This window comes from Ooceraea biroi, chromosome 5, assembly GCF_003672135.1.
Source record: "Ooceraea biroi isolate clonal line C1 chromosome 5, Obir_v5.4, whole genome shotgun sequence".
Lineage (NCBI taxonomy): Eukaryota > Metazoa > Arthropoda > Insecta > Hymenoptera > Formicidae > Ooceraea > Ooceraea biroi.
Window position 1 is genome coordinate 16,852,923 of NC_039510.1, and position 13,803 is coordinate 16,866,725.

General features: G+C 41.1%; 1 protein-coding gene across 4 annotated transcripts in view; it reads left to right on the top strand.

Moving 5' to 3' along the window:
- The window catches only part of LOC105284902 (fasciclin-2), a 92,197-nt gene that overhangs the window by 55,731 nt on the left and 22,663 nt on the right, over positions 1 to 13,803 (top strand). For 3 of the 4 annotated variants that reach the window (XM_011348734.3, XM_011348736.3, XM_011348737.3), the window contains exons 2-3: positions 11,816 to 11,987; positions 12,354 to 12,377. In XM_011348734.3, coding sequence (XP_011347036.1) covers positions 11,816 to 11,987; positions 12,354 to 12,377 — 196 coding nt within the window. The remainder of the gene's footprint in view (positions 1 to 11,815; positions 11,988 to 12,353; positions 12,378 to 13,803) is intronic. The other variant, XM_011348735.3, reaches the window with a different exon arrangement.

Below are 13,803 nucleotides of genomic sequence, written 5' to 3' on the forward strand. Positions count from 1 at the left end.
CCTTCGAGGGGTTGTTTATCTGCATTATAGAGGAGGTTCTGGAGAATCTTCAGCCGTCTGCAACGAACGATATCAATTATGCAACGATGGGATAAAGACCGCGTGAGTAACGATATTTCACGAGCTGTTACGACGTCGTGGGACTAACAGGCGAACGATAACTTTATCATGTCGGCTGCTATTACGGAAAATATTTTCTTATATATTGTGTCAACATTCTTATTGGCATTCTTCTTTATTACGATATCGCAAGAAAGGAGAGAAATTCAGAGAGCTAAACTGCAGAGAATCGAGATGTTGTTTTGAGAAATGGATAATTGAGATAAAATTAATTAAACAATTTTAATATATTCACTGTCGACTGGATTATCCGTAATATATTTACATAATTGTTATTTTCATAATTTTAATAAATTAGAATATTGAGTTGTACAAATGCGCTTTGTTTATTATGCTTTTCTGCTGTTATTAAACAGTCATAATCTTACAAATGTAATTGTCTGTTATAATAGTATTCACGTGTCCTTAACACATTTATTGCATACCGGTGACCATCATGGCGTAAATGGAAAGTTCAGCGCCAGTCACCAGTGGTCCTCATGCAGGTGAATACGTTAACAAAACATTAACAATTATTGTTCATCATGTTCGCATCAAGCCCGAGTCTCCTTTAATCTCTATAACTCGCAAAACTCGCTGTTACGATTTTTTATTATTACATCTGTCAAACTGCTCTTCGTTCTTCGTGCACGTGATATTCGTTTTGCGTCGCAGTACTCTCGTTGATATTCTGCGAATGCCGCCTTTATCGGGATATATTGCCGATCCCCGTGCAAAGGCTAGTCGCGGCTTAGCGTCTTTAGAGCTTAAACGACGACTTTTACGAGGCGTTACGTCACGAGCGTTTCGCTCCACTTGGAGAGAACTGAGACACGCAGCTCACGTGCGGAGACACGCGTGTGTATCCGCATGCATGCGTGTGCGTGTCGTGCAGACCACGTGCGTAAACGCGTGTAACGAGTCCTGCCGTGAACAGGTTCGCCTTTAACGAGACCGACCGCGTTTGAAGACGCCGCCTTTTAAGGGACGCGCCTTCACTTGCGTACACGATTTTATCACGCTACGGGGATTACCCGATATCCTTTTACAGCGTGTCTGCAGTTGCCCTGGATTGCGATCACCCTACAGCCGTATAGCCTTCACGGCGAGCCATCAATTGACTTTATCCCATTTGCCATCATAATTGCTGTACGTAATTTGCTCGTCGTGCCTTTGTTTTCTTTGACAAGAGATTGTAACGTGATGTTTAATTAGATTCATTGCTCCGATTTTTCTCTGTTGAAGTCTCTTTAAAAAGATTTTAAAAGCTTCGTGGCTTTTTTACTGGACTCTGACGAGTAAAAGTACTGCAGTACGCAACGTAGAATAAATTTTGATGTTGCTTCTGCTGTAATAAATAATATTGTTTTTAGTATCGTCGTAAATTTTCTGTAAATGGACTCCGTGTCCCACTGATTGTGAAATGAAGAGCTTCATGGCTTGCGCGCGCGAATTATTTATCTCGCGACTGCACATATAGTATAAGTAATGGTAATCGCGTTAATTTGACCTAACTCATTCACTGATACGTGTATCTGGCTAACTAATGGAATTTGTTATCGAGAAACTTAAAGTTAACGGACGTTGCGTGCCTCCACTGTGTGACATTGGCGTCGAGCGCGAAACTACATGAAAACCGGAAACTATATATAGTTTTCCCTCGTACTTGTTGAAAATAGAGCGCTGTCGAACTCGTTATATACAAAACGAGTTTTCGTGTTCGTCGATTTTAGTTTGTACTTTCTCCTCTCGCTTTATTTCAGTGATTTCAGTTTGCATCTCGTCTCTGTTCAATTATTCAATTGTATGAATTTCCTTCGATGAAACTGTCATCACGCGTACATAATATGGAATAACATTCACATTTGTTTCAATTGCGCCAATTTTATAAATAATGTTTTAGTTTTATATGTCAATGTTTAAAGATATTATATTAAAATTATATCGAATATTTTGAATGGAAATTGTTAATCGCGGTGGAAATATTTTGAGAAGAGAAGAAGCAGGACATACATGTAGGTGAAGTTGGATTTCGCAAAGAGAACAGAGCAGCTATTATGTCGTTACACTTTGCTGCTACTCGCAAATGACATTCCGGAATTTTATCCGATAACGAAAATCTCGTTATCTGTACAGCGACTGAAGCTTCTTGTTAATATCATGGCACACTACCTTCGACTAAACCATATTAAGGACTAATTTAATTTGCCGCGTAATTATATACTGAGCGAATCACCACAGGGTTTCCGTCCTATTTGATATCGTTTTAAGCTTTTCTCAGCCAACGCCACCATGAACTGTTATCGTAAGTTAAAAGGTTCTCGTTAGTTTTTAATCTGTTTTACTATGATAAAGGTTTTCAATAATCTAATTAATATAGAAAACCAATTTAGTTCCAATAAATTAGCAATACTGTAGTATCTTATATTAACATTTTTAATGATTTTGTTCTCAACATATTTAAGCTTAATAAAAGAAAGCAGTTTTGTGTATAAATTTCTGAAGATATTGGAAAAATAATTGAGATACGTTTCAATATATACAAGAAACCTTTTCTTATTTTGATGTCAATTTTTTTATTCTTGTTGAGAAAGTTAACAAACCTTATAAATTATCAAAACTTTGGAGATTTATGCTTGTCAAGTTACTGGAAACAATATGTTGTTCAATATCGCATTGCTTTTCCCTATTGTAATCATTTTTGCAACGCCAAATGGCGGAGCAACAACTGCGGTCGAAACACACATTATATACCGTTCCGTTTGAAACTTTCCTCGGTACCCCCATAAATTCCCAGCACCCGGGTGTCAAAGACATGCTTGTATTTCGACATATTTCATCGCGTCGTAAGAGAGATCGGGATACTCAATCCATTCCTCGGCGACGGTACCGCGACATTCATAAACACCCGATATCACGTTCCATTCCAGAAACGCCCGTTTCGTCTCGGCTATCCCAGGGAAAATTTGTTTGTCTCGATGAAACCGCGTCGGGGAGTCTGCGAAAACGCCCTCTTTTGCTTGCCTTGTCCTCACGACGGTTCCATTCCATTTTATTTGCACCGCAGTTCCAAGATGTTTTTGCAGAGTAAGCTTATTTTCCAGCAAGTTGAGAAAAACACGGGGCGGTGCAACAACGAAGGAAACACAAGAAACTTGTTACATTAAAACTTTACGTTATTATCATTAAAATGTGATTTTTCATAGAGACGCATATGTAAAATTATTAAATATTGAAATAACTTTCATTGTGAATCGTTATAAAATTATTATAAACTAATTCGCATGTACGTTGCATATTAATTAACATGCCATGTACAATTAAATTTGCGGAACCAGTATTGATAGCCGTTGGCGTCATTTGCTTTGCAACATTTTAATTTTACGAAGAATTTACAAAAATGTATAATGTGTGTGTAAAAATGAATTAAAAATAATCCTAATTATTTGTAATAATGATGAAGAAAGAATATTGAGTTTACATAAAACTAGAGAAAATATAATAATAAACTGACCTTCCAAAATTAGTCATTAACGAAGATCTTTAAAGAACTTCATTATTTTACAAAATAAATCTTTTTGAAATCTCAGAACACGTAAGGACACCGGGAGAATGTTCATAAGTGTTTTCCGCAAATTGCAGCGAAATAAGATTGTCGCCGGAAACCCTGATGTTAATCAAGTCCAGGAGGAAGGGGAAAGTGAAAGGGTATGTAAAAGCGCGGAAGCAAGGGGAGAGAGGCTGCCGTTGAGCGTTTAATTAGAGCGCCTATCTGCAGCTCGGAGAAGCTGCGCTGTGGAAGAAGTTTTTATCGCTCTCTTCGTGGCGCGTCTTCCCGCCCCCGAGGCTCTGTCCTCCTCATCTGATTTATAAGGTTTCGCCGTTATACTCCTTTGCATGTACGTGTATGTATATATACATGAACACCCACACATCGGCTTTGATCGGTCAAGAGCGAGAGGCAGAGGGGGCGTTTATCCTGTGATTCCCAGATTTAAGGGATTCCCCGGCTTTGCGAAGCGAAGCGACGCGCCGCGACGCGACGCCGGCGCCGGTCGATTTCAAGATTATCCTCTCACGGGGTTTTCCTTTGTGCAACTATTCGGAGCTACTTTATATAGCACCTTTATACAGAAAAAAAATCCGCCCAGCAATTTGCCCAGCAAGGAATCTCCTACGAGATTGTTATTAGCGCTTAATCTTTATGTTAATGAAGATTGAACTGTTACCACATCGTTACGGTTTCTTATCTTGCTCTCTTATCATGAAAGCATTGTGAAGGAAGAGTGCAGTTTGCACTTCTTTATTACATAATTTCAGGCTAACGAACGAGCTCATTGAGAAACATCCCTCCGCCGCTTCATTATCCTTCGACGCGATAGGACTGGTTAATCGCACGAGTTTGTCGACGAGATCACGACGGTGCAATCCCTGGCTATACCTAATCGCCGAACTTTCCGAAACTATCCGGAAAATACCAGTTTCACTAGCCCTTTCCTGTTCTGCATTCAAGATATATCGGTCGTTGATCGAATCTTCCGTCAGTTGCTGTCTTTTCGCCCCGATAAAAGAACGACTCTGCACAGTTTTCCTGCTTTGCCTCTACTTTTCTTCACGCAGCGGAAAAAAGGCCGCACGCCATAAGTACCCACTCGAATTTTATGGCTTCCTCTAGCGGACTTTATTCTTATGGGGAAGTAAAATAGCTCACTTTGCGCGCACCCCTTATGAATACTGACAAGTAATCATTGATCTATCTATAGTGATATGTGTGCCTGTTGGGATCGTATTGAATTATCGTAGTGAAATGTAATTTTCATGTTTGAATATAAATAGTTCGTGAAGAAGACATTTTGAAATATATAGGGTAATTTTAGAAAATTTGTCAAAAGTTTTTCTATCATAAAAAAATTTATGAGTAATAAGTGATAATGATAATCATTTAATTATGCATCTAGATTTTTAATCCTTGAGAATTACATGAATTTTGCGCTCGCAAAAGTCGACTCGGTTAAGAAGCCTTGCTATTGACACGGTGCAGTGTTACCTTAATTAAATCGGCGCTTTCCTCACTCCCTTCGACCTTAACAAAGCTTCGCTCTTCAGTGGCAACGAACCTTTAACAAAGTCTACAGAGAGGTACGGTGTATTCACAGTTTCGTGCATTGTTCCCTTCGCGAGTCGAAATTCAAATGCTGCACTTTGTATGCCGTACTTCGCATTATTCGACACTCGTAAATCGCTGAACAAAATTTAAAATGTTGAGGCTTGAGAGATTAACAAATTAGTGAAATATAATACAGAGTAAAATGTACTAAAGGTACTGTAAAATGTATAAAATATAATATAGATAAAAATGATAAAATTATAAAAATAGAAACATATATGTATCTGGCTAAGACGATATACAAGACCTCCCTTCCACACACACACACACACACACACACACACGTTCATTAAGAAAAAATTATCCATATAATAAGCATGATTATATTAATAGAAAAATGTAAGTAATTTTGAAGATAATGATCAACAGATGGATAGCGCTGCTATAATAAAAGATCAAACTTACTTTGCTAAAATTTCCTAATTGGTCATATTGGACAATCTTGGAAGATTCCGTCGCTGTAATATCTTTTCTGTTTGATATATCACCCGATCTTGATTTCATATCGAAATCTGATCAGCACCTCCACGCGCGTTCTTCCTTCCTGCATCCAGTTAACACCACCCTCGTCTTTTCTCAACCCTCTTAGATCGAATTTTTCCAGCTCGAGTGACATGCCGCCCGGAGTTTACCAGGGACCAACTCCGGCCTCTTGTACATCGTATATGTACCGGGTGATACTCGCGTAAGCAAACGTGTGTACACAGGAGTCGCTTTGAGCCGAGTGTGTACGGGTCGGGCGTGGTCCTTGGGCCCCGGGGGTTGGGAGGGTGATTTTGTGGCGCGGGTGTAATGCCAAGGATCCGGAATACCGAAGAGGAGGAGGATTTCTGAATGTGTGTGCGTATGCATCAACGCGAGGAGGTCGGATGGGTGGTGGTAAGGGCATTGAATGGCCCCTGGGGTGGCTGCGCCAACAAACCCTAACTAACGTAAATAAGATGTCCTTGCGAGAGGGGTGGATCTTCCTATCTCCGTTCATTTCTGGACTCTTTCCACATCCTCCTGCTCGGCCTTTATCTTTCCGTGCCACGCACATAGTCGCACGACTAAAGCCGAAGCTGATGAACTACCCTTCCGAGGCAATCACGGGATTTCTTCGCGGAGGACTCCTGAGAAAAGGCCTTCGAATCCCGATCCGTTCTGACGTCCTTGCGGACGAATGCGTGCGCCGAAAACGATGAATCTGCTAGTTGCGGGGGTGAAAGGGACTTGACGCGATACAATGGGACAGATAGGGTGCGATGAGAGATGATAACGCCTGAATTCCTATCGCTTGAGCAATATTCGAACAAGCTGAGAGCGTAAATTGTGCAAGAACAAAGAGGAAGTATAAAGAAAAGAGAAAGAAACAGATTTTATTATAAGGCTCAGTAGAAATCATATTTTGATAAAAGCAATTTCTATAATTCCATATTTTATTCACACAGAATGTGCTTTCTATTCAATTCAATCACATCTAGAAGCTTCTCGCTTTGCATATTTTACCGTCCGTTCATATCCTTTTTCCACATGTATATATATACCTTCACATTCTTTGTTTCGTATCGCTCGTCATTCTTCAGCATCAATTATCAATTTCATGCGCCGACCAAAGCCGACCCCGATGAACTCAGTCAATTACGGCGTTTCTTCGTGAAGATCTTTGAGAAAAGTCCTCTCGTCCCCCGCGTATCTCATCCCCCACGGATGAACACGCGGTGCGCGCCCTGGAACGATGAATTTGCGAGTCTCAGGGGTGGATAATGGCTGGTGCGGTACACCGTTGTAAACGCGGGATGAGAAGAAGCGGAGTGTGCGGTGACTCGGGCGAATTTGTGAAACGATTATAGAATCTGTCCGAGCGCATACCCGGAGGGAGGGGATGAATACGAGGGATGAGGGATCCCTAGGAACAACCCTCCGTATTGTTGCTCTCTTTGGCAGTTCACGCCGAATGAGTTTCATATGACGGCGTAATGGCGCGTCGCGACGATGAACAAGCGAGTTTTCTCTCTACGCGCGCGCGAGCACGCACGTAATGACGAATGCACTTTGAATACGGTATTGATGAGCACTTGATGATAACGTATCTTTCGACAACATTAATTTGTCATATCAGCACTTTTTTCTCGTACGAATAATTCCTGCAGGCGGACGTTTATGGATACATTAAGACAAGATATCTTGATATGCTACATTTGTATAATATAACGTAATTAATTTTGCACGTGACGTGAGCAAATTTACTTAAGTAATTTTATGACTGATTATATCTCTTTAATTATGAAGTACATCTCTTTACTTATGAATTATATTTAATAGACAGTAAATCTCTCTTATAATAAGTAGTAATCCATTCTCTTGTGTTAAGTATTATTTTTAAATGACAGAGCTGCTTATTATATAGAGTATAGACAGAGAAACAAATAAAAACTAAACTTTAAGATTAAAATTTATTAAATTAAATTGACCTAATTTATTATGAATAATAATTAATAATAAAAAGCACGTATATCTAGAAACAGGTAGAAAAGTGTGTCACGGAATATATCTATTTGGGTACAGCTGTATTTAGAGATGTAATTTAGAGATGTAATTTAGAGATATAATTACTCGAGGGACACGCATATATATACGTAATATTACCATGAAATAAATAGAGAATTCAGCAATTTCTCAACTCTGTCACAATCCGACACCGATTTGCACATGTAGTAACTCGCAATTCGGTCGAGTATTTTTATCGTCGCGAACTAACTCGACGATAGATATAAGATAAATTCAGTCCGCCGGAAACATAATTGCGATTTATGTTCTGCTATTGTTCGGCTAGAGGGGGACCGTCTGTTCTCTCTTACCCCCTCTGCGAAGCGCATTTCAGGATGCCGGGATGACTATAGGAAAATCTTTAATTCACCCTAGCCGCGCGGGCGTGCCCGCCCCTCCCGCCTAAGCGAGCCGGAAATGATGAATTTGCGAGTCTTATCGCGAGAACGAAACGACGTTTTCATGACAGTGCGAGAGCGGCAAAATAAATAAGCTGTCCTTACGGACGAGAGACAATGCTCCTGGGGACGTAATCCTTGGCGCGACTCACCCTCCCTTGATTATGAAATCCCTTATCGGAAATGACGGGACTGTGAGAGCTAAATTAGAGCTACCATCGTTTTGCGCATAGATCTTCGAGACGGCAGCTGGTCCAAATTATGATCTCCAGAATTCATGTATCTCGAAATTGCCCTGGCGAGATCGAGGGGTCGATAGCCGGTGGAGAGCATGTTTTTCGTGCTGTTGGAGTTAAATCATTAATCAAACGACTTGATTGCGACCATTGTACGTAACGCGCGGTGGTTATATATAGATTGGAAACAATTAGAGCAACAACCGAGAGGGTTTAATACACCCTCGAATGCCATTGCGTTTGCACAGCCCGAAGTTTGAGTAAAGTTTGTGTGATGCAAATGCTGCGAACGTTGAGCGTCTTATCGCGTGTTCTTCTTCCAGGTACATACGTCAGCTCGAACGTACTGTTCGTGAAACTTATCGCAATTTGTAAGCTCGACCTCGTACGCGCAAATTTTCCAGAAAAACGAGGAGAACTGTATCTATTCCTTGCGGCCACTAATGCCGAGACAACGAGTGTTAATTTCTATCAGTACAGTCAAGTAATGACTTAAAGGTTTCGCTCGCCTATGCATGAATATACGCGAGTGAAAGTGTATGATTCTTAGATTTGATTGAGACATGTATTTGCACTATAACGAATTAAGTAATCTGATTGCAGCAAATCGCTAAAAATTGATTATCTCACGATAATGAATTTCTAAATTTATCTGTAGTATTAATCGAAAATAAAATGTACTTCAATAAAATGTATGAATCGTACATGAAATACATCTTACACTTTTGATTTACATAAAAGATCGGATTTTTAGTGCGATATTTGAAACTATAAATACATCGACATATCATACATTGATACGAAGCTCTGAGAAATTTAAATCTTTTTCGAAATAATTTTTCTTGGAATAAAAAATGAGCAACTGACTTTTAAGAAGTTACGAACATTTAACATGCGCAATTATTGATAACTGTCGTATCCCATTGGGCAGGCATTTCGACTTGCATAAAGACATCGCGAAAGCAGCTTAAAGTCCCTCGAGCTTGCCCGAGGCAAAGCAGCGCGCGCGGGAGAAATCCTTTAATTGACCGCACGCAAGAACTCATCCCGATGAGTCTTAGGCCAATTAAGGAAGTTTCTCCGTTAGGAAGGTTTGTAACCTTTCCGCGTCCCTGCGCTAGCTATTACGGAAATTAACGACTCCCGGTTTCTCGAGCGATGCATTTGCATTATCCGCGATGGAATAATCATCGCGCACAGATTTCGTCGGAGATACTTTTAACAATGTATCAAAGTTGATGGCGAACGCCATTATAAAATAAATAGCAACATATTCGATGATCTGTGTAATAAGCTCTAAAGAGATTGAGAGAAAGCGAGAGCACTTGTAGCGAGAATATTTAATAACGGATTTAATATTCATTTGTAATCTCGTGATGCACTATGGTCCATTTAGCAAGATGTCCCCTTTTCGCGGAAATAGAAGCATTAACAGGTGTAGAGACTTACTCTGAGAAGTAATTATTTATGAAAAAGTAATCTGGCAGCTGGCAAAAAAAACATGTACAGTTTTGTGTCATGCAATTTTGTTAATAATTGCATTCGTATAATGGAAATGGCGAACGAGCTACTTCAATTTTGCATGAGGACTCGGAGATTCTTCCGTCGATGTCATTCCGACATGATATCTCCCAGCAACAGATCGTGCGGAAGTTGTTCGCGCCACGAGAACCAGAATAAGAGAAATACAGAGAGATCCACTTTTTCCGTCGACAATTTGCGGCGGTTTCAATTTTCGTGCCATTGTCAATTACGTCAGACGCGACGCGCGTTACACACGAGTCATCCGCTCGCGTCAGATCCGGCGTGGCCCGATGGTGGCCTCTATCTCGGAGAGGGCCCCTCTGTTTTTTTAAAATTCGTATTCAATTATTTTTGCAGTACCCAACGTTTCAACGGTATTCGCGAGATCAAGCCTGTTACAACGGGACGCGCGTGTTCCGCGCGACAAGGGAAAAAGAGAATCATTTAGGCGAACTGACCCCGAACCCGTATTTCGATTACACGGCTCGCTCATCGCATTGTGCTCGAATTGGGATTTTTCTTTTCATCGGCCGATTCTCTCGTGTGTACATTGCGAAATATACATGCTGTCAATCGCGGCTGACATGCGGCGGGGAAGAAGCGATCGGCCGGCGGAGGTAACGCGAACCGGACGTAAACCCATTATCGCCGCGCTTAATCCACGTAGAACGGAAATCGACCGTCGCTCGTGAGATGTGGGTATTTATCCTGCTAATCCGCGGTAATTAACCACTCGCTCGATCGTAAATCGGCGTTTCTCCCTGCGCGCCTCGAGAGAGAGAGATTGCCACGAATTTAACGGGTACTTCCGGTCGCGGCAGCTGGCTCGCCGTAAATTCGGTAATGATTCCCTCGTTGCGCCGTTATTTCCATTCGTCAGGTGGCTCGGGCTTACGTGCGCGAAGTTAATGAGCTAATGAACCTGCACGGAGTTAGCACGAAGAGAAAGAATGAGAGGAAAACAGAGGAATAGAATAACAGAGAGAAAAAGAAAAAGAAAAAGAGATAGAACATAAATGTACATCTATTCCGCAGCTTCGTGTTTGGATGCAACGTGATGAGATGGAAGCCAACAGCAGCAGCAGTAGCAGGTCACGGAGCGTTTCCCAGTTAGGGCAATTCCGCACTTTCGTCGCAATTAATTAGCTCAATTCCCGCTTCCTGTTATGCCTGCCGCCAGCACTGCCATCGGCACCCATGGCGCATTCCGACAGATGTACGCATTCCGCCGTCATAGTTGACGCACGCACCTCGCCCCCGAAGGCACTCGTAGTCGCGCAACATCCCCGCGATCATGAGTCCCGAGACAACGTCGCTCTGCCTCTCCGTGCTGTGCATTTACATGCTGACGGCGCCGTCACCACCCTCGCCGACGGGGGTGACGTCGCCGCGTCCCACGCGTGTGGGTACGACTGCTGGAATCACGTGGATTAAAACCTCCCGTCGGGGAGGTTTTTTCTTTCTTTCTTTTTTTTTGTGGGGATTGTACGGAAAATGCAAGTGGTTCCGATTTTTCTGGAGGAGATAAGCGCTTGGAAATCAAAAGGAATTTCTTGTCCGCGTACACACACGCTCGTTGATTCTGTACGTGAACACGAAAGTGGTTGCTCCTTTGAGACATCGTCTGCAAAAATGTGGTTGCCTTCAAAGTACCGTGTAATTTTATTATTATCGGGCAACGTGCGATCGTTTGAAGTCATTCATTGAAAATCGGTGTCTCTTACCAACATCTTGTATAGCAGTTGCTGCGGTCGCTTTTAGTGCGCACGCACGTACACGCACGCGTCTCACGCAGAAACACGCAGCTGTATCTCTTATCAGTGTAATGTAATAAGTGTAACTTTGTGATTTTCTTCTTGCAGCTTACGCAGAAGCGGCAGATCCTCATTTAGCGATCATGCCGGATGGCGAGAGGCAGCCAAAGTCGGTCGGCACCAGCATCATTGTAACATGCAGAGCAATAGTGGACGATCCATCGCTCGTTCAGAACATGCAATGGCTGGACCCACACAATCGAGTAATCGAGTCCGCGAAGTAAGTCGATCTTCCTCTTTTTGCATGTAAAAAAACATTTTCGTGGCAACGCAGGAGCAGTTGTATCAATGCCGTTCGCCTACACAGTAAATTAACAAAATTAATTTGAGACAATTTTTGAATCACACAATTAGGATGTTGATACATTAGTAGCAGCTACATTTCTAATTTTATAATTTTATTCAACTATGTTCTATTCAATTACGATGATGCGAGCTTATGTAGAAAGAGAGCACAGAAAAATTGCCATGTTGAAATCATTTAAAACGCACTTAACGATACGTAGATGATAATGATTTTTTTATACACAAGAAGAAAAATATCCCAACACTAATTCAATTTCTGTCACTTGAAACGCACACACAGATATGCCGTCTTGCCGATCGAAAGGCGAGTATAAAACACGTTGAAGACGTGCAACCATAGTAGTGCTCGTTTGTTGTTGTCTCCTCTTCCATCTCTTTCATCCACGATACCTTCACTTCGTCCCGACACGATCATTTTCCCACGATGTAACTACGTTTCCCGCAGCCTGCGCGGAGCTCTTAATTGCTGCAGCGCGAGTCGATTGCAGTTCGCGGACCGGCTATAGCTCGTTAACTCGTTCGGAAAAGTTCCGGACCCTCGGCTCAGCTATGCCGAAGCTGACTTATTGAGCGCACAAATGCCGAAGCGAGGAAACTCGTTGGTCAGAAAAAAAGCTCATCGGGAAACGAGTTTTTTCACCGGCACTTTCGTGTACATGGTGACTTGGAACTATCTCATCCTCCTCCGAAATTCTCCCGCGGAGAATTTGGATTTAACTTTGCTTCACGAAAGTTTAATTGTGATTAAGCGCACATTTTATTCCCCAGATTGAGTGTAGAAGTTAGAACGCTTACCGCTTTAGTAATTTCTGTTAAAACAAATTCTATTTGAAATTATTAATAAAATTTATTTAAGGTTCAAGATCTCTATTTAAAATTAAAAGGGAAAGATTTTTCCGTGTTTAATTCTCTTAAAATTTTACTTTCTTAACTTGACGTTAAATTGCGCAACAAAAAGCTTTTGTATTTCTATTAAAAACGGTCCTCGTTAAAATTTGCCTCTTAAAAACGCAACATATCCATGTGTAAATTATTTCATACGTAATAGTAAGAATTTCTCTATACAGTGTGCAGTCACCATACACATGTTAAATCAACCTTTTTCAAACAACGACGACGCGCGGTACAACACTGTGCGAATAATATTTTCCTTAAATAAAATTTAACATTATGAATAGTTTTACATAAAATGTGCTTCCACACTTGTAATTGTCCTACTAATTTCATGTTAAATTAGTAGGAAATAATCTACATAATTTTTAATAATCTAATGATTTAATAATTGATGCCATTGTTTGCCATATTCGCTTGTTAAATCAAAAATTTGACTAGACCGTAAAATGCATGTTTGGGACATGTAAAATGCGTTGACTTTAACACAAATTTTTTTGCTGTATAGTTTTACCATTAAACCGCTCAAATTTGTCAATGAATTAAAAATAAAAAAACGATGTTTTCGAGAGATGCCGTTGGTATCTGTCAGTAGTGATTAAACAGCTCCACGATGGCACAATTCTGCACATACTTGCAAACACTATTTAAATTCCATTTGCAACGTGTGTGCCTGTGTTCGTGCAAGTCTGTCCGATATTGCTGTACGAGCAGTAAATACAATAGTTAAATGCATGTATCGCGCGCCGCTCATGCTGCAAGTATTTAATCCAGCGATCAAATAATCTAACGAGCGTTAACCCCGGCAACTGATTCGTCGGGTAGCGTGTTTGCGCGAT